At 35.1% G+C, this 22338-nt stretch overlaps 1 protein-coding gene and 1 pseudogene across 6 annotated transcripts in view; one reads left to right on the forward strand and one right to left on the reverse strand.

Moving 5' to 3' along the window:
- Positions 1–2661: 2661 nt before the first annotated feature.
- The window catches only part of NAP1L1 (nucleosome assembly protein 1 like 1), a 37428-nt gene continuing 17751 nt past the window's right edge, over positions 2662–22338 (reverse strand). For 4 of the 6 annotated variants that reach the window (XM_032170783.2, XM_032170789.2, XM_032170785.2 and 1 more), the window contains 12 exons: positions 15087–15228; positions 14742–14822; positions 10993–11121; positions 9988–10059; positions 8796–8935; positions 8231–8376; positions 8117–8136; positions 5600–5722; positions 4824–4853; positions 4268–4318; positions 3460–3531; positions 2662–2785 (listed from right to left, as the gene is read on the reverse strand). In XM_032170783.2, coding sequence (XP_032026674.2) covers positions 3496–3531; positions 4268–4318; positions 4824–4853; positions 5600–5722; positions 8117–8136; positions 8231–8376; positions 8796–8935; positions 9988–10059; positions 10993–11121; positions 14742–14822; positions 15087–15228 — 970 coding nt within the window. In that variant the 3' untranslated portion in view covers positions 2662–2785; positions 3460–3495. Of the gene's footprint in view, positions 2786–3459; positions 3532–4267; positions 4594–4823; positions 4854–5599; positions 5723–8116; positions 8137–8230; positions 8377–8795; positions 8936–9987; positions 10060–10992; positions 11122–14741; positions 14823–15086; positions 15229–22338 lie in introns of those variants that run through there. The other 2 variants (XM_032170784.2, XR_004250916.2) reach the window with 2 other exon arrangements.
- On the forward strand, positions 12295–13121 carry LOC116479033 (density-regulated protein-like; annotated as a pseudogene).

Below are 22338 nucleotides of genomic sequence, written 5' to 3' on the forward strand. Positions count from 1 at the left end.
TACATCTATTAAGTTAACTGCAGTATTATTTCACCATCACCATTTACATGTACTTTTCAGGTATCAGAGACTTAGTGCTTTAAGTAGCAAATTACCTAAATTATGAACACATATTTCCCAAAACAAAATCAAGCCCATAATTACCAAGTATATATGTACAGTGCAGATTAAAAAAAACTGTATTAGCATATATTTCTCTTTTCTAAAGCTATGAAGAACTTATGTGCTTCTGCACTATCAATCTATTCTGTACATTTAAAATAACATTTGTTTTGATTTAAAGTCAAAAATATAAACACTTAAATTTTTGTTAAGACTAACCCATAAAAAAGGACTCCAATTTTAAACCAATCCCTGAAACCAAAGCGTTCAAATATTTGAATATTAGTTCAATATTTCTACATAGCACGATAAGATTTTCAGTTACTCAAAGTTTTGTCTTTATTTTTAATAATGGGAATGGCCTACAATTACAATAAACAATTAATTCAGTTATCTTAGGGGCCTTACCATATCATTAACCTATTCACACAACCAGAATATTTTTATGAAAGTTAATATATCCTTTCCTGTTTAAGTGTGCTAAAACAGAAATAGAGGTAGAATCCCATTTTTCTTAAGTACCACTCTATAAGCCAATTCCACACAATTAAGGTATTTTTGCAATGTAAAATAGTGATGCTAATACTGCTTCAGTAAGCTAGATTTACTAATTTAAGAATCCTAAGAAATTATATACGTGGCTTTCAGACATCCATGTTAAACTACCAACTAATCAATTTGTGGAATTTGTGGAACACTTACCATACTTGAGTGACCATAAAGCAAACAACACTAAAATTTTTTCTAATCAGTTTTCTTCATAAGTGATTATATGATATTTCACCATTTCTAACAGGAAAAAATGAGACTTACTTGGCAGTCTGCATGGGCTGCTGGAAACTACAATCAGAGTGTAAAGGCAAATCTTAAAATGTCTCAAAAATGTTTGTAGATAACTCAGAATAATAACTCAGAATATAATCTATTGGGAACTATGGAATTCCATTTTAGTCTCCAAATAATAAACTCCACTTAGCAGGGATTGTGAGGTTGCTCTTAAAATTATATATTTACAGAACATAGTGGCCTCAGCACAAAATAGCTCACTCTAGACATCACTACTCTCCACTCTTCAAAAAAAAGTATATACATTCATTTAAAAAAAAAAAACACCCAAAATATCACCAGTACATTTTATAAAATTAAATCCAAATTTTATTAAGGATTTCAGGTTACATACTTCAAATTTCTAGAATGGAATGGAATCACTTTGGAACTGGAAAAATGGCATAAACACTGACATCCCTTAATACTTCAATTTTATAAAGAAAATTCTTCTGCAAACCACATCCCCATTATGTAACAAGACTAGGTATTATCTACACCTTCACTTTGGCAATAGCTATTTCCTAAAGAATGAAAAAGATGATTTTGCTACTTCAGTTCATTAAAAATGGGATTCTATCTTTAAAGTTCAGAAAAAGCTGCATTTTGATGAACTATGGTTAAAAAAAAAGCACAGTGTCTAATCAAAGCAAAGGAAATCATTTTGAAAATAAAGAGAAAAAAGCTATTATAATTGGTTAAGGATTTCCAGTAGTAAGTTAAAATCTCAGGAGAGGAATGGATAGCACTACAAACAATGTGTTCACATTCCAAGACCTTAACACTAACTTCTCAAAAAGGAAGTTTTCATTACTTCTAAAAATGAATTCAATGCAATTTTATTAAGAGCAGGAAATCTAGACCTTCCTCTAATGACAATCCAATAATCCACCCTCATTGTCGTCAAAAAAAAAAAAAAAAAGTTCAACCCCAAAATTAACAGTAATTAGCCTGAGGTATTGTAAATGTGGCTCTACAGTCTGAAATCTAATGGCATCTTTTGTCAAAAATAGTCTTATTTCCACTTTAAGTCTCATGACTACAATACTATAGTGCTATCCCTGTAGTATTTACAATACAGTCATCAAAAATATCTGAAAACAAATCTTGGACCTTGTGAAATAGTGCATCCATCCACTTCTATAAAAATAGGAGCCACACAAAGATCTAAAAAGAGTGCTGACTGCCCAGATCCAGAAGAGAGGTACTTAACCTTTGTTTTCCAGTTTAGTTATCAAAGCATGGTGTGAACAAAATGCTGAGTGTCACACTGGCATTACAAATAGGCCCAAAATTTTGAGCTTTTAACAAGACTGAGAAAGATTATATGAGATTTAACTCAATATGCCTTAACACATCCATGAGGTAGTTAGGTAAACAGTACTACCCATTTTAATACACAGTAAACAGAAGCATGGGTAAGTGACATACTCATACTTTAAGCAATAAGAATTAGAAGAAACCATAGAAGCCTGGGGCTTTCTCTCTAGCTCTAATCCAAAGAAAATAAACTTGAATTTTTTTTAAAAAAGAAAACAGCATCAATCACTTAAGATTTTCTTCCTTTTTTTTTTTTTTTTTACACTTGCTTATTAGTATAGTATCTTGTTCCAAAGCTGGTACCCTTTTCTTCAACAATGTGGTAAAAACTGAGTATAACCCTTAATTCAAGGTAGGCCTCTGCTTCTACCTGAATTGGTACAAAATTAAGACATTATCTTGTAAGAACTAAAATTGTATTTGAAATTTTTATTTTAGGCTGCAAAAACAAAAACAAGCAAACAAACAACAAATAACTTCAAAATAGGCTTGTCAAATGATGTAAATTCATCCTTTCCAGGGAAGCAGAAGGTAGACCCTACCACAAAGAAAAGATGCTTAGTTAATGGAGGTTAAATTTAAAAGTACAGTTAAATTCAGGCTAACTTCTGAAAATCCTGTTTTATTCACCTCACTGTGGTACCAGTAACTATACTGAGTCAGGTTACTTTACAGTTAACTATGTCACCTAAAACACAGTAATCCATTAAACACACTAATACAGTTATTGGGTGTGGTCATACTGGAAATTCTTAACCATATAGTTGTCTTGCCAATTTTTTTTTTAAACAATAAATTGTCTTAGTATAAGTTACTGCATTTCTGTAACAAAGTAATGAAAGGCACAGCTAATCCAAGCGGACTTAACCCTATTCAACAACCAGCTGAAAAAATACTTTGGTTCTTCAAGGAAAAAATTACGAAAAAAAAAAAAGGTATTTCCTTTAACAGTTGTTAATTTTCATAGCTGTACTCCAAGAGCTACATAAAAATATTCCAGAAGAACCAAATTATGTAGCAATGAATGAACATGCATGACAGAATTTGTGCATTCAACGTATCTGGCAGAAAAACTAGTTAAAATGCTAGGTAGAACAAATTGGTCTTTAAAATATCAGTTTCCTGTCCTTTAAAAAAAAATTACCTAGTCTACCAAGAAAATACAAAAACAATAAGGCTGTAAGTAAATAAGAGTTGTGTTTAGGCTATTACAGTGCAGGTTATCCTCAAGGCCACATACATCCTGCTTCACTGCTGCTTGCACTCTGCTGGGTTTTGATCCTTCTGTTAAAGGAAAACAACAAGTCAATCTATCTTCTTCTACCTGCTTCAGTGAATTTCTCAATAGTAATTACTGCCTTAATTATAACAGTAGCTCACTGTTGTCAAAAGAAATGGTATAGGACAATGGTGGTAAATTATTTATTTTATTAGCAAGTCACTGAAATGCTAAAATCAAGCTCAAACTTTACACTGTAGAATTAACTCCATAAAATGTGACACATGCTAAACCATGATCTTAAAAAAATAAAGTTACCAAGCAATTTATGTTAGTTATATTACCAATCAGCTTTGCTTTTGCTAATCCTAATATAACAAATTCTCAGGAATAATAGACTAGGACTGTCAGGGACTGAGTAAGAGTAGTTGGAAGGATCTAACAAACTGCACTGCTCCCCAGTTCCCAAACACTCCTACAACCAGATCTTTTAAAAACCTCTGTTTATTTTCTAATGCTTAAAAACTTATAAATTTGTCCCATTAAAATAGAATCCTAGGGTTCACTGTACCTGAAACTGTAAAAAGTACAAAGTCCCAACAAAAAACAATGTTTTTTAGAAAAAGGTCCACTGAAATTATGTGTACTGTTCAAAATGCCAGTGGGACTGAAAAAAGAAAGTTATCCAGTCAATAGGCTTTATTTATTAAAGACTAACAGAGAGAAACTTGATACTCAGAAACACCAACTCTTACTTTAGCTATCTTAAATTTCATAGAAAGCAGCACTAATTTTGCTCACCTTTGGGTCATAGTCTGGATCATTTTCCTCATCTCCTTCTTCTTCCCCTTCCTATATTAAAGTTCAAAATGCATCCATGAAGTATGTACATAGTAGGTAAATTGGCTCATAATGTAGGGAAAATTTAATACAAGTTACTCTACGGATCAACAGATTTTCATGATTACAGAGTTTGATGATAATACAATTTAATTTGAAAGCTTCTAATATGAAAAATTTCCCAACACAACTTGAGACATCCAGACAGCTTTTATTGAAAATAGTTACTGCAGCCAACGTTGGAAAAGTTTACTGCAGCTTTTGACTTCTTCAAAGAGCTGATAACCCTGCAGCAGAACAAAATTATTTGAAATAAAAAAATGTTGCTGAGTTTTGCAATTTATTTATTGAAACCTTATACATACATTGTTTGGCTGTAGAATTCTAAAATCATGTTTTCCAAAATGTTTTTATCCCAAATCACAGAATGATTATAGCAAAGGAATACATAAGTCATTCAATTTGCTTCTCAATGTGTTAACCACAGAGAATTATTTGCTCATTTGGTAAACATTACCTCATCCGCTTCTTCACCTTCTTCATCATACTGAAAAGGAAAAACAGCGTTAAGTGTTGAGTGAATGTAACACACATTTCAGAGTAGCATCAGTAACATTTATCACTGTATAAACTAGTGTCTAAAAAGAGAAAACCTACTTTCCTATCAAGGGGCTGATTATAAATTAAAACACATAGTAGCTGCAAGAATCACTCAGCTCACTGCCAATTTATAAAATTAAAGAACAGAGTACAATCATGTGGATAAAGTGGATGATCAGACAAGTATTACTGTAAATATTACTCCCCCCTACACTTAAATGTGGAATGCACTGTACGAAAAGGACCTAAAGCCTACTCTAAACATTGCCGTTGAGCAATAAACATATTCAAAACATCTATATGCAACCTAATCTTAACCTAATCATCATTCAATACTACCTTGAATAGAAATTCTATGCCTCCCAGTAAATGTTTTCTTGTGCACTAAAAAATGTCCTAGTTCTGTGAAGTCAAGGCAAGGGCATAATAGATCTATAGCACTAACCAAACATAAAAAAGTTTCATAACTCAGAAGAATCTTACTAGCAGAAAATTAAAAGCTAAGATAAATGAATCCAAAAATCCTAAGGAGACATATTTAAAACCCAGAAAAGCTATATACAGAACATCAGTAATTAGCCTAATTTTGAATTATATTATATCCTGCTTCTTAAAAACTAAACTAATCTATTACCAATTCTGACCACTATACCCTCACCCAATTATTTCTTTGCAGGATTCAAATTCACTTACATCATCATCATCATCTTCAATAGCTTCTCCGGTAAAATATAACACTGATCTTGGGATTATACGCTCACGTAAAAAGTGACCAATTTCGAAGTCTGCAGCAAGGATAGCTTCAGCATCATCATCCTATTTTTAAAGGAAAACAAAAGCAAAAAATTTAGGAATAACTGTGTTACTTAATTTGGCACATGTAAGACTCTTAGAGGCTGAGTGTGATGGCTCACACCTGTAGTCCCAACACTTCAGGAGGCCAAAGTAGGAGGATCACTTGAGCCCAGAAGTTCGAGAGCAACCTAGGTAACATAGTCAGACCCCCGCGTTTGTACAAAAAATCAACAATTAGCTGGGCAGGGTGGCACACGCCTGTAGTCTCAGCTACTTGAGAGGCTGAGGTGGGAGGACTGCTGGAGCCCAGCAGCTTGAGGCTGAAATGAGCTGTGATCACACCAGTGTACTCTAGCCTGGGCAACCGAAAAAAAAAAAAAAAGATAGACTCTTCAGTTTAAATTATATGATGAAGGGAGAAATGCTTAACTTTACTTTTTACTTTCCATGATTTTTCTCACACCATGTTAACAAATGATTTGTCATTTTTAAATTTCCTTAATAACTTTTCCAAGTTTTTAACAAAAAGAAAATAAGCTAGCAGGCCAGTATGCATACTAAGATAAATTGTGAAGAATAAAAATTAGAACTGCTTAGTTTTTGCTGGTTTAAACATAAATACATAAAAGCAACTGTTACATGTCCGCAACTTTCCTTTTAAAATATTATTGAAAACACCAAATAGAAAAAAAAAAAAAAACCCTTGGGTTACTGTTAATATACAGTTATTGTTAATATTGTTAAGTATATAGCAAATAGCAGGACATAATAAACAACCACAGAGGATCACTTTATAGTTCCTAAAAGACAGTACCCAAACAGTTGTACAGTTTTAAGTCTACTAATCCCAAATGAGACAGTCCCAGTTCAGAAAGACAATATACTAACTAAATCAGGTGCCCCTAACACTTTTCTTTTTTAGAGACAGGGTCTCGCTATGTTGCCCAGGTTGGCCTCAAGTGATCCTTCCACCTCCGCCACCAGAGCAGCTGGGACTACAGGTGCCTGAAGCTGTACCTGGCTTAGGATTTCTATTTAATGGCAAAACACATGGCAAAAGTGGGTCTGACATTATTCACAATTAAAATAATCCCACTTTGGCCAGGTGCAGTGGCTCACGCCTGTAATCCTAGCACTTTGGGAGGCCAAGGCAGGCAGATTACCTGAGGTCAGGAGTTCAAGACCAGCCTGGCCAACATGGTGAAACCCCGTCTCTACTAAAAATACAAAAATTAGCAGGTTCAGTGGCACGTGCCTGTAATCCCACCTACTCGGGAGGCTGAGGCAGGAGAATTGCTTGAACCCGGGAGGCAGAGGTTGCGGTGAGCGGAGATCGCGCCACTGCACTCCAGCCTGGACCACAGAGCAATACTTCATCTCAAAAAAAATAATAATAAAATAAAAGAATCCCACTTTAAGTTCTACGATACTAAACAATGAGCACACCCTCTGTGAATTCCATGAATGTTTGAGTCAACAACATAATCTAATAAATAAAAAAGTCCAAAAGGGGGGTGGGGAGGAATTCAAACCACAGGTGGAGGTTTTCTATCCTTAACTAGACTGTTTTGTCATCATCAATATTTAGTAACAAAAAAAAAAAAACCCAGAACTTGAACACAAACTCCAACCCATCCACTGATATGAAAATAGTGTGATGCTCTATCTTAATACTTAAAGTAGTTTTTCTCACCTGAAATTCACACTGCTTTATGTTCTCTTTTTTTGTCCTATAAGCCAAGCCAGAAATACTTACTTTTGCCTTTTACAGATTTGTTCTAAGTCTTAGCCAAGAGTATTCCAATTCAAAAGTATTCAGTTTAGGTTAATTTCTAATTCCATACATGTACAAACTATTTAAACTATCTCAGTTAATTTAAATTCAAAAACATGCCCAAAAGAAAACCAAATTCAAAACATACCTGCCCTACCTTGCATGTATAGACTTTAAGGTTGTTCCTCAGTTCAGTCTATATGGCAGGAACATTTCATGTTCTTTGCCATATGCCATATATGTGAACATACTTAGTCACAATATGAAACCATATTTACATTGGAGTAACAAATTCAGGAATGAATTCGAACCATAACGTAGTTAGGAATATAACAGTATATGACTTAATATATTCTGGTTTTACTAAGGAAGACAATAGTTTTGAAAAGGTAAATCCCTCATAGCAATATGTGTAAGTTTCAAAAGAAAAGAAAACCTTAAGCTTTTTATCTCAGCGTTTCTCAGTAGAGGCACTGATACCATTTTGAATGGAATTATTTTTCATATCCAAAAAGTCTGCCCCATGCATTGTAGGCCTCAGAACTCAATGTAACAACCATCCCACTCTCCACTTTTGAAATTCAGTGCTTTAATTTCAAATATACTTAACAATTCAATAAATATGTAAAAATTCAACTTACCAGATCTCCACTCTCAGGAACTGCAAAATTGAGAAAAGAAATTACAATGAATAAGAAGCTAAACAATGCTTTTTATAAAACAACCATTAATACTCAAGCTAAAACATTATTTACCTTCAGGAGGGGCAAAAAAGTTAAAGAAAGAGTCATTGGAAACTGTTTTAGTCACAGTACGAACTGTCCCACGTCCCTTGTGTTTCTGCTTCTTCTTAATAGTTTTCAAAGTGACATTCTTTCCTTTTTTCCAATCTATCTGACACCTTGCAAAACAAAGAAAAAAAATATATTACAGTTGACAATCTTTCAACTGCTAAACTTTTAGAAGTAAATGTTCTATTTAGATTTCAAATTTTAGAAGAGTGAATTGCTTCAAATGTTTTTTATAGCAGTATAAAGGGAAAAATTTTATTTCTAAGCAAATATTTAAAATAAACATATTTACAATTAGCACAAACACATAGTATAATTTAAAGAAGCATTCATTTGCAGAAATATATGTGAGACACTCATGGGTCCAAGGAGAATTACAGGAAAATTGATAAGCACTTTTCAGAAAACATATTACCAAAATGTTCAGAGACAGACTATGTACATATGAAACTGAAAATAACCAAGTATACAAATCAAGTATAACAAAAACAGAAAAAACATTTTGTTAAGGTAGTAAAATTAAACTCACCCTGTACAACCCATAATTTCTGGTCCATCAAAAGAAAAGGGATCAGAATCATCTGGTTCTGACCTCATCCTGTATGTCTTTGTCAGCACTTCATTTGTAAAATATTCATTGGGTTCAAAGTGAAATTCTAAGACAAAACTCTGGGGAGAGGAAGCATAAAAATCAGTTAAATACCTACACCTCATACATTTTTTCTACTCTGAAATACAATCTTCTTCTTTTTGAGACTGAGTCTTGCATTGTTGCCCAGGCCGGAGTGCAGGGGCACAATATCAGCTCACTGCAACCTTTGCCTCCCAGATTCAAGTGATTCTGGTGCCCCAGCCTGCCAATTATCTGGGATTATAGGTGTGTGCCACCACACCCAGTTAATTTTTGTATTTTTAGTACAGACAGGGTTTCACCATGTTGGACAGGCTGGTCTTGAACTCCAGACCAAGTGATCCACCCACCTCGGCCTCCCAAAGTGCTGGGATTACAGGCGTGAGCCACCGCACCTAGCCATGAAATATTTAAGAATGGGACAGACTGTCAGATGAGCCCCAAATTATGTTAAAATCAAAAAAATTACGTTAAAATCAGAATGAGGTACAAATTGAACTGAATAAAACTTAGTTTCAATTTACAACTATTAAATAATTAATATGTTTACACGACAGGCAAGGCATACCTGAATAAAGTGACCATGTTGTCTCCCTTACTCTCCAACTACCAGAGGAATCAGACTTTTAAATAGTAGACTAAACGTGAACTTGACACAGAAAAAGCCCAACCTTAAGCATCTACAGCCTATATTCTTAGTAGTTTTGCTCTTAGTTGACATTAATACTGGTGGTTTGGTGGACAGCTTGTTGGCTGATCTTTCCTTATTAGGGAGCGGGCATCCTCTAACATCAGTTTTGTGTAATTCCCAAGCTCATGCCTTTTAATGCAGAAAAAGTACTTATTCATGTTCCCTTAGCATTATTTTTATCCACTTATCCAGGAACAAGGATTATCTGTGTTTCAAACACAGTACATGTTCAGAAGGAGGAAAAGGAATAAATACTGCCTCACAATTAGCAGCATCCAAATATTTATTCACTATAACAAAGAGTACCAACCTTACCCTTGAATGTTATCTTTTTAAAAGCTTCTATTTATCTACCTGTAAGCATGTTACAAAATTATAAATATTTCAAAGTTCTTTTACCATAGGCTGGCCAGCATCTGAGAACTTCACTTTAATATCTTTCAAGTGCTTCAGAATAGGTTCATCGTGTTCCTTCAAATTAAAAAAATAATAATGAATAACATGGCATTCGAGGACTGTGTTCTGTTACTACACAGACACCAGCTGACTGAGATATATTTTAAAGTAGTTTTGTATAGCAGTTATGAACCTTAAGACTTATTCTCCAGGTTATGGCTTATACTAAAGCTAATTTATACTGTAGTTCTACTGCCACCGGTAGAGAAAAAGTGTCCAAATAGACAACTAAATCATTATATAGGTTGAAAAATTCAAAATCAAGTCTAAATAAGGCATATCTACTTTAAAAATGTTTCCTGATTGTAATCGCTGCCTTTTCCAGCTAGCTGCTTGTCCCCTTCCTCCTGGTCGTTCCTTTTCCACTTTGCTAAAGTAGAATTGTAATAAGCAGTAATTGTGTGGAGATCATTTCTTTTTCACATGTAACTTCCAACAATGACAAGACAGGGCAACATGTACTAATACAATGTAGACGGTAGGGGCTCACTCAAGAAATGCTTGAGGCAGTTTCCCAAAGGTGACAACTGTTATCGTTTGCTAGAGAATGTAACCATTGTGAATGAGTTTAACATCTTTATGGTATTCTTTTAAAATGCAAATTTATCCTGGAAGAGTTAAGGGAATTGCATAATTGCAGCTATAAGATTAACTTTCCCATCATACTTCCATACTAAGTATGTAAAGACAAAAGGCACAGGGTTATGAGAAAACACCAGTCGGTAATGAGCAATTATCAATGGGACCATTATCTCATTTTTTAAAATAAACTGTAATTTATTTGATTACATTAATCAAAGCTGTAATTTCCCTTCTACAGATATTAGTTATTTCAAAAGTAAGCAATCATTCTAAAAAGATCAACACTGAAGAGAACAGTGATCACAGCCATTTAAACTTCAAAGGTTTACCCTTCTAAGTAAATGGTATGTTTATGAATAAAATTACCTGAACCATATCACTGAGCAAGTCAACATTCTTAAAAACAGTTAACCAAAATTCAGGAATTCCTTTGGGATCTTCTTTTTCTTCATCCTTTTTCTCATCTTCAATCTTGGCCTTTTCTTTCAATTCCTCCTTGATAAGTGACAGCAAACATTATTTAATACATAGATTAGACCTCATGATAAAGTAGCAAAGGTGTAAAAACCAAAAAGCACAGTCACCAGATACTACCTTCAAAGTTCTAGTCTGCGTAAACACCGCCATTGCCCATAACAAACCTTAATCCCATCAAAATTACTGCTACCACAGCCCTCCAAAGAGAACCACTAAGGTGACCAAGATGTGTAGGAAAAACCATTTTAGTAAAAAAAAAAAAAAAAAAAAAAAAAAAAAACTTCACTAATTAAAAATGAAGACTTAAGCATAATAAACAAGAAAAGCAACAGAAATACTAACTTGGTCCAATGCCTCACCCCATGGTGTTCTTAATTCAAAACATTATATTCTCTTTACCAAACAACATAAAATAGCAATGCTAGAGAGGTGGATCACTTAACACAGCACTGAATGTGTGTCACAGCTCTGCCATTATTCATTGTGGGCAAGTCACTTAGAAGCCTCCATGTCTTCACTTGAAAATGGCAACAATCCTCAGCCTATCATGAAGTTCAAAAAAAAAAAAGTTATAATGAATCTACAAACTAAAAACTGTAAGCCAGGTGCAGTGGCTCACGCTTGTAATCCCAGCACTTTGGGAAGCTGAGGGTGGGCGGATCACTTAAGGTCAGGAGTTGGAGACCAGCCTGGCCAACATGATGAAACTCCATCTCTATTAAAAGTACAAAAAATCAGTCAGGCATGGTGGCGCACGCCTGTCATCCAGTTACTGGGAGGAGGAGGCAGAAGAATTGCTTGAACCCAGGAGGTGGAGGTTGCAATGAGCCGAGACTGTACTCCAGCCTGGGCAACAAAGACTCAAAAAAACTATAAAAATAGGCTGGGCACAGTGGCTCAATGGTTCAAGCCCATAATCCCAACAGTTTGGGAGGCTGAGGTGCAAAGATTGCTTGAAGCCAGGAGTCCAAGACCAGCCTAGGCAAGAAGACTGCCTCTACAAAAAAATGTAGATTAAGCTGGGCATGGTAGCTTCAGATAGTCCTAGCAACTTGGGAGGCTGAGGTGGGAGAATAGCTTGGGCCCAGGAATGAGCTGCAGTAAGCCAAGATCATGCCAGTGCACTCCAGCCTGGGCAACAGAGCAAGTCCCTGTCTTTTAAACAAAAAAACTATAAAATGTAAGGAAATAATGATTTTTTGAGTACAGATGGTGATGCCAGGTTGAATAACAGCTCATCTGCATTATCATTCTTACAAAAAGGAAAAATATTTCCTAGGTATAAAAATACAACTGATGCTCTAGGGAGGCCCTGGCCGAGGAAACGAGTTGCATTTGTCAGTTCAGCTGGCAATAGTGGCAGGAGCGGAGCTGGCGGGGCCTGTGCAACCGCCTGGGTTTGTGAAATGGCTGCTGACATTTCTGAATCCAGCGGGGCTGACTGCAAAGGAGACCCAAGGAACAGTGCCAAGTTAGATGCTGATTACCCACTTTGAGTCCTTTATTGTGGAGTCTGTTCATTACCAACAGAGTACTGTGAATATATATGCCTGATGTTGCTAAATGTAGACAATGATTAGAGAAGAATTTTCCAAATGAATTTGCAAAACTTACTGTGGAAAATTCACCCAAACAAGAAGCTGGAATTTGTCAGGGTCAAGGAACAGCAGGGGAAGAGGAGGAAAAGAAAAAACAGAAGAGAGGTGGAAGGGGTCAAATAAAACAAAAAACAAAGACGGTACCACAAAAGGTTACTATAGCCAAAATTCCCAGAGCAAAGAAGAAATATGTGACAAGACTTGTAGCCTTGTAACTTTTGAAATTGATCTTAAATCACACAAAGATTTTTTGCTCAAAAATTCTCCTGTGGTGCCTCAGTAACAGACGAGGATGAAATTATCATTCAAGGAGACTTTACAGATGACATAATTGAGGTCATTCAGGAAAAATAGCCAGAAGTAGATGATGACAGCTTCGAAGATCTTGGAGAAGAAGTGAATCTGAAAATTTGTCTGTAGTTAATGGCCTGAACTGACAGTTGATATGGCCAAAGGGAGAGAGGCCTTTACATATATACATATATTCTACAGTAGAACTGTAGACTGCCCTCGTTCTTGGCATTTTCACTGTTCTGTACAAGGCTGCTTATTTTTTTTATTGCCAAAGTCAAATAAACAGGAGAGACTGTCATGCTCATACATGAATAGAATTTAGTCAAATAAAAAATTTTGGTCATTTGGTACTTTTTTTTTTTTTTTTGAGACGGAGTCTCACACTGTCGCCTGGGCTGGAGTGCAGTGGCGCGATCTCGGCTCACTGCAACCTCAGCCTCCCGGATTCAAGTGATTCTCCTGCCTCAGCCTCCCGAGTAGGTGGGATTAGAGGCACCCGCCTCCACGCCCAGCTAATATTTTGAATTTTTAGTAGAGACGGGATTTCACCATGTTGGCCAGGCTGGTCTCAAACTCCTGACTTCGTGATTGGCCCACCTCGGCCTCCCAAAGTGCTGGGATTACAGGCATGAGCCACCGCACCTGGCCTTTCTCTTTCTCTCTTTTTATTTTTTGAAAAACCCAGTAGAGTTTTTGTGGTGAGCATTTTTGTTGATTATTTTACTGATCTAATGCTGAGTGACCTTTTTAAAAGAATTTGAATTTCGCTTCCTCACCAATAATATGTCTCCTTGCTTCTTTGATGTGATAGTTTTGAGATGGGTGAGAATCTAATAGATCTGTAGTTTAATTTGCGTGGTTGTTATGAAGTCCACCCTATGGGCACAATAACATACTGCTGGTAGGAGTTGTTCGAGATATTCTGGAGATTATTTGGTAAAGTATACTAAAAGCCTTAAAACCATGTATGTGCACTGTTTGAACCAGTAAGCCACTTCTTTGAAATTAGAAGACATTAGAAGAAACAATAAGCCTTGCAATAAAACTTATGGATGAAAGTATTCATCACAATATGATTTATAATAAAAAATTGCAAATGTTATAAATGGAACAATTGGAAAATGGTTAAGGAAGTGATGGTGCACTGTGCGGTATGCATATGTTTAAAGAATCATATTTTCTAAGATTATTTGGAAACATGTTTGGTAATGTCAAGTGGGGGCACCCCAGATACATTTTAGACATTTATCATCATCGTTCTGAGTAGAAGGCCATTCAGAGATGCTAGAGGTTCTTATTCTGGATATAAATTACATGAGTAAAATTCTGCTAACCAATTAAAAATAATGTACACCCATGTTCAATATATAGTCCTGGAAATAGCAATTGAAGTATGTCTTTTCACAAAAGAAAATGACAGTTTTAATGATGCATTAGATGAATTTAAACTTTAAGTCAGGTGCTACAAATTGAAAATAAGACTTGTGGTGTTTTAAACTGCTGTGGACACTTAAGAAACTTAGAACCCATGAAACCACTGCTTATTGCCATGCAAATTACAATCTTGAATGACTGTTTTTTAAAAATAAAGTATTAGAAAAACATGTAATAAAGATGTAAAATTAAAAAATGAAAAAAATACAACTGGTTACATAATATTGTACTCCATCACTAAATGCTAACATTTCTGACAAGTCCTAAGATTTTATCATCTAAAAAACATACTAAAATAAAGTTGGTACTAACCGAAATCTCATCTTCTTCATCTGGTTTCCATTCACATTCTTCTTCCGTGGGTTCATAAATTGCATTAATAATCTCAAATCGCTAAAATGATTAAAAAAAAAAAAGGCTGTATAAAAACACTGGCATCCAAGCTAAAACCACTAGTTTCTCACTAAGAAGTCTTAGAAATTTAACAAATGCATACCACAACTTTAACTGCTATTACTGATAGTTCCTCCAAGTGCTGCCTCTAATAACAATTTCAGTGAGAGTTCTAAAGACTAACCTCTTCCAAGTCTGCTTATATTTCCAGAATTCGTCTTCTAGAATGTTAGATAAATTAAACAAAGTAGGAGAAAGCATTACCTTATCAAACAGAGGCTGATAGAGAACAGCATACTTCCTTTCAAGATCGTGAACTTCCTCATAGAATTTGGCTTCTATCTGTGCACATTTAACTTGCAGGTTTTTGAGAGCATTCACTCGTCTTTTAACTACCCTAGGCAGGCTGAAAGGTTAGAAATCAGTTATATGGCATCATAGTAAAATGGAAGTCACACTTCTTTTGTCATACTGAAACTGAAGCATTGGAGTTAGTGAATGACAGGTTTTTTATCTGAAGCAAAAGGTAGATTCAAAGTAAATAAAAATCAAATAGATATAAATATATTGACCCACTGGCTATATTTCAAAAGTAGAAATGTAACAAGGTAAATTGATAAACAAAATGTAAATCATATTGTCAACCCTAAATCTTTACCCAAGTTAAGTGTTGGACTTGTCATTGCTGAAGTCAGGACAGACCATCTTAATTCTGAGAACAATGATTACTTGGATTTTTCTTTTACATATATCTCACCTATACAAGTTATTAGGAAAAAGGAGGGGAGCATATGCATATCAGGAAAAAGGACAAGATTCCACACACCATTATTTTATTTTAGTCTCCATATTTAATTAGGAATTAGTAATTACATTATTAAATACGAGTGTAACATACTATAAAGAGGAGACATGGATTTTTAAAATAACAGTGTTAGGCCAGGTGCTATGGCTCACAACTGTAGTCCCAGCACCTTGGGAAGCCGAGGCGGGTGGATTGCTTTAGCCCAAAAGCTCAAGACCAGCCTGGGCAACATGGCAAAACCCTGTTTTTACAAAAAATACAAAAATTAGCTGGGTGTGGTGGTGCATGCCTGTGGTCCCAGTCACTTGGAAGGCTAAGATGAGAGCACCACCTGAGCCTGGGATGTCGAGGCTGAATTCAGCAAGATTGCACCACCACTGCACTCCAGCCTGGCTGACAGAATGAGACCCTGTCTCAAAAATAAATAACAGCTTTGATGAGATAAAATTCATACACCATACAATGAACTGTGAAGCACTGTTTTGTTAAAATTTTATTTTAGGTTTAGGGGTATATGTGAAGGTTTGCTATACAGATTATTTTATCACCCAAGTATTAAGCCCAGTACCCAATAGTTAATTTTCTGCTCCTCTCCCTCCTCTCACACTCCACCCTCAAGTAACCCCAGTGTCTGTTGTTTCCTTCTTTGTGTTCATGAGTTCTCATCATTTAGCTCCTACTTGTAAGTGGGAACGTGCGATATTTGGTTCTCTGTTCATGTGTTACTTTGCTAAGGATAATAGCCTCTAGCTCCATCCACGTTCCCACAAAAGACATGATCTCGTTCTTTATATGGCTGCACAGTATTACGTGGTGTATACATTTTCTGTACCAGATCTGTCATTGATGGGCATTTAGGTTGATTCCATGTCTGCTAATGTGAACAGGGGGCACTGATTTTTAAAAGGTTATACACACTAGGTTATGAGTCTCCTAAAGAATGATTAAACCTCTCTAACAATAAATGTTCACACTTAAAATTTAAATAACTTCAGGGAATCTGTGCAACAGATACAAAATCCAGGTTAAACTTTCCTGCCACAAACTTTTGTAAATCAAATAATTCACTTACTTAGCCACCAGTTTACTTAAGATTATTAGAAATAAAAAACAAACACTTGAAGATACCAACTTTCTATTTCTGTTAATTTTAAGTAAAAAGCACTATTCTGCCAAGGTGGTGAACTAGCATGGGCTTCTGGCTTTTCTTGCTCCCCCAAAAAGCTAATCCCAGAAACTTTAGAACAAGAATGAAGCAACTGCTGAGGCACACACACACCATAAGCAATTTCAGGTAAGACTGGAGGTTGTGTTTAACTGTACAGGGTAACCAACAACTTAGGGAGGGAACGGCCACAGTAGGTAGCAGTGCGGACAGGCTGGAAGATAGCAATTTCGCAAGAAAGCTTTTTAAGTTCTGCTCCTGCCTTGCAACCATCATTGTCTGTCATCTTCACCCTTCCAAGAGCCCAATGCCAGGGCTGATGAAAGCTGCACTGGTTCAAAGCCTTCAAACATGTATTTGATGCAATCTAGGAATAATGAATTGACAACCAAAGGAGACTAGTCCCCCACCCTACAAAGCACACCATAAAAATTGCCTGGACTGGCAGAAAACTTTCAGTCTAAGGCAACTAGTGCTCTACTACTTAGGCTCACCCTGCACTCTTCTCCTTGTCACAGACCTTCATTTCTCCCCAAATATTCATTATTAGGGTAACTGGTATTGCCTAATGTGCTGGAGCTCAAAGAATAACTAGACACTTCAAGGGGACAATTAGAGTGAAATGATTATCATCTGAAGCAGCATAATTAGAGAATTTAAACAAGAATATAAATATACTTAGAGATGAGGAAGATTAACAACATGCAACAAGACCAAGAAATCTACAAGAGTGGGAATGTTAAGTATGAAAAATACAATAACTAAAATAGGCAACAAATAAGAGAAACAGGATAGATTCAACTGAAGATAAAGTCCATGATGTTGAAAAGTTCTACCAGAAGGCAGCATGGAAGACAGATGGAAAATAGAAAAGCTCTGAGATATGGATGACAAAAGTAGCAACAGCTGACAGAGAAGGGGTACGATCTCTTAACATATGAGAATGATACATTTCTCAGCATTAAAGCAATATAAAAATCCTTACTCTGCTTCCTAGACATGTTAATGAGATTTATGAATATCAAAGACAAAAGAAAATTCTAAAGGTGTCCAGTGAGAAAGAATAACCTACAAAGAAAAAGGAATCAGACTGACAACAGGCATTAAAAGAAACACCAAAATAAAGAAAAAAATAAATTGTAGTTTTTAAGAACTCTGAATTTATTATTTCATAGCCAAACTATTATTCAGATATAAAAGCAAGACAAAAATTATATCAGGTATACCAGGCTTCAGGTTTGCCACAGATACTCACTACATATTACTAAAAGCAACTTTTGAGGAAATTTTTTTAAAAATCCAGCAGATTCTATTTAAGGTATGGGTGTGGTCAAATATCTTGGTAAATTTCTTGCCTTGAAGGGAAAAATAGAGGGCCAGAGAAAGCACATTTATAAACAATATAAATATTGGTAAATTTAAGAAATCAACAGGGGTAAACAAACTTAGATATTAGGTTATAAGCCACTACCACAGTAACAAAAATCAATACATTAACTTTGGAACCAGAAGACGACTTGATCTATCCAATGGGAAGCAGAAAAGAAGGAAGAAAGACCCAAAGTAAAATAAATTAAAAAACAGAGAAAGATGGCAGCAATAAATCCAAAAACAATACAACTTTTAAGAAATGCAAATTTAGACTTACTAATAATAAAGAAGCAAACATTGAGGCCGAGTGTGGTGGCTCATGCCTGTAATCCCAGCACTTGGGAAGCCAAGGCAGGTGAATCGCTTTAACTCAGGAGTTCAAGACCAGCCCGGGCAACATGGCGAAACCCCATCTCTACAAAAATACAAAAATTAGCCAGGCATGGTTGTGCGTGCCTATAGTTCCAGCTACTTGGGAGGCTGAGGCAGGAGAATCGCTTGAGCCCAAGGATGAGGCTGCAGTGAGCCGTCATTGTGCCATGGCAGTCCAGCCTGGATGACAAAGCGAGACACTGTATCCAAAAAATAAAAGCAGCAAACACTGATACTAGAGGAAGACACAAAGATGAAAAAAGACATACTAGGTTAAAAGTTTAAAAAAAAAAAAAAAAAAAAAAAGAGGCTGGGGGTGATGGCTTAAGTCTGTGTTCCCAGCACTTTGGAAGACCAAGGTGGGCCCGAGTTCGAGACCAGTCTGGGCAACATAGGGAGACCCCGTATCTACAAAAATAATAGCCAGGCATGATGATATGTACCTGTGGGTCCCAGCTACTTGCGAGGCTGAGGTGGGAGGATCACAGTGGGCCATGAGTGTGCCACTGTACTCTAATGTGGATCACAGAGTGAGGCCTTGTCATAAAAGCGGGGGGTCGTTATTGTAGTATCAGACAAATAAAAATTATGACCCCCCAAAAACATTATAAAACACAATGGAAGACACATATCAGTAAAATGAAACGAGAACAAGAAATGTTCATCACAAATATCATACACCTAATATGGCTTCAAAATATTTCAGTCTACAAATGACAGAAAAAAACTGTCAGGTCAAACAGACAACCAATAAGCAGAAACAAAGAGAAGCTGAACAATACAATAAGCTTGAGCTATTAATTTCAGCATACAGATCTTCACACTCAATATTTACAAAAGTAAGAGTATTAAGGCCATAAAAAACACAAATTAAAAAACAAAAATCAAATGAATTAAGCATTCAATTTAAAAAACTGGAAAGAGTAACATAGAGCAAACCTAAAAAAGAAATAACATTAATGCCAGAAATCAGACAGCAGCAATAACAAAAGAGAGTATGGAAACGGAAAACCAAAAGCAAAATTAATATTCTAAAAACTTAATAAGATCAAGACAACTAGCAGAATTAAGATGCAAAATACAGAATATGAAAACCAGATTTTTAAAACTATTGTAAACTATGTACTAATCAATTTTAAACCTAAATGTGTACATGTTTAAAATATGAAACTCCAAAACTGATGAGAGAACTTGAATAAATTAGTATGTTAAAAAAAAAAAAAAAAATTCTCCAAAACTCCCCTGGACCTCTACTTTCCAAACTCCAAAGGCCCAAAGTAAATTTTTAGAAGAGTTCTACCCCAAGAACAGCTAATTCCTATCTTATACAAGTTGTTTCAGGAAACAGGAAAAATTTAAAAAGCAGCTCCATTCCTCAGGCAATTGAAATCTTGACTCCAAAAACCAGTTAAATATACCACTTCCTGAAACTTTCTTTATACACATACATACATGCATGCACACAACACAAGCTCATTTCACTAACAAGTAAGAACTGTAAAATTCAATTACTCAACAATGTAACAATAACACATCATGATTCAATTTACTACAGGAATGCAAGGCTAGTTTGATAACCAAAATAAGTATTTCCAAAACATGTATTTACTATTTACTTAATATATTGAAGGGAAAACTTCAATAGAGCATCTTAATTGATACAGTAAAAAAAAAAAAAAAAAAAAACAAAGGTCAGATTTAAAAACAGTAAATAGGCCTGAATTTAATGGAGATTATATATTCATTCCCAGTATGAATAGAAATAAGACAAAGAATACTAATGTTTAACACAGTAGTGAAAGTCCTGGTAATGTTGTAAAGAAAAGTATGTGGTATAATGTAATGTGGAAGAACAGAGCTAAAACTGCCATTATTTGCAGATAAAATCTTGTGACTGGGGGGCAAAACAGAACACATTACTACAATAAATTTAGCAAAGTTACTGGATACAAGAGCAACTTAAAAAAAAAAAAAAACAGCAACCCTCTGTAAATCAAGAACAGCCAAACAGAAAATACAAAAAAGATGCTATTCACAACAGCCACACAAAATATACAGAAATTAACTTAACCAACAGACTCCATGAGGATAACTTTGAAACTAAAGACACAGAATGTGACCTGAATAATTAGAAGTATGTGGATGAGACAATATTAAAGGATATAATTCTGTAAATCTACAAATGCAATATAATTCCTATCAATGTTTTAAGGTTTTTTTTGCTTGTTGACAACCCTGATAAACTTAACTGTCAAAAATGTGGATGATTGTGTTTAGGGGAGAAGTACGAAAGGATGCAACCTGCCCTGCCAAATATTAAGACAACTATAAAGTCATAGTAATTAAGTGTGACAATGACAAGAGACAAAGACCAATAAAACAGAAAAGTGCTGCTCAAAGACAAACACACGTGTTTACAACTTGATATGCAATGAAGGTAGGCGGTACACCTAAATGGGGGAAGAATGGATTGATTAGTGAATAGTGTTAAAAAAAAAAAAAAAAAAAAAAAAAAAAAAACTAGCTCATGTCACTGGAGGAGGACCCAAAATAAATAAATAAATAAATAAATAAATAAATAAATAAATAAATAAACCTAGCTCATTAAAAAATGAGGCAGAAAAAAAAGGAACTGGAAGCCTACGTGCAACAAATACAAAGGTAGACTCTAAAGGGATTTAAGACCTAAATGTAAAAGGTAAAACTATTCAATACGAAATGTAGCAGAAACCAGGAAAGACTTCTTAAAAAGTTTCAAAAGCACAAGACCTAGGGCAAAATATTTTACTAAAATAAAACTTAACTGTTTACCAGAGGACTCCATGGATAAATTAGTAGAAATAACACATTATTTAGAATGTCTAAAAACTGACAAGGGAATAACATTTGGAATACAAAGACTTTTGCAAAGCATTAAAAAAAAATTGCAATCCCAACAAGAAAATGGAAAAAGGGTACCAATGGGCAACGAAAAAGGTTCAAGAATTATGAAGAAAAGCTAAAAACTCATTAGAAATCATAAAATACAAATAAGACAAAATGAGTCCACACCTCTTAGACTGATTTAAAAATAAAAACAAAAACACTATGAAGCTGGATGGTGCCAATTGTTGGCAGACATGAAGATGAATCCATCTTCTTGCATTGAGTACAGTATTTCTGGAAATCATGCTAGAAGTTTAATACTTAAAGGCTTGCATACTCTATGTAAGTGGCAATCCCACTGCTGAGCACACATCTCAAAGAAATTTTCACACAGTTCCTTTACAGGACATGTACAAAGATGTCTATCACAATAGAATTTGTGTTGATAAAGGAGTCCATCATGGGAAAAGCAGATAATAAAACACAGCGAACACACACCACAGAGAACTAGGCAACATTTAGAAGCTACTAACTATAATTAACATATAGGCAGTAACTGAATGGATCTTAAAATCAAAAAAAAGTTTTTTAAATGTGTAAGCTAAGTAAAATATTCATGCTGTTAATAATGATTTATGTCATCAGTGAAATAAGAAATCTGTATTTCTAATTCTGTGCATTTCTAACATACCTCTAAACAAATCTCTGAAATGCTTAAGATCAGTACTTCCTATAAACTTGAACCAAAATAAATAAACTTTAAAAGACCAACGTAAACAGGTGGTACTAAGCACAATTTTAAACTTCCAATAATCCTATACTGGATACTAACAGACAATAGGTTTCCACTACTGCATATCTAAATCCTAGATGGTCTTAAAAATAGTTACGCCTGCAACGTTGATTATAGAAAGATAAATAAGGACTATGGAAAAGTT

Source organism: Hylobates moloch, unplaced genomic scaffold (genome assembly GCF_009828535.3).
Source record: "Hylobates moloch isolate HMO894 unplaced genomic scaffold, HMol_V3 SCAFFOLD_12, whole genome shotgun sequence".
Classification (NCBI taxonomy): domain Eukaryota; kingdom Metazoa; phylum Chordata; class Mammalia; order Primates; family Hylobatidae; genus Hylobates; species Hylobates moloch.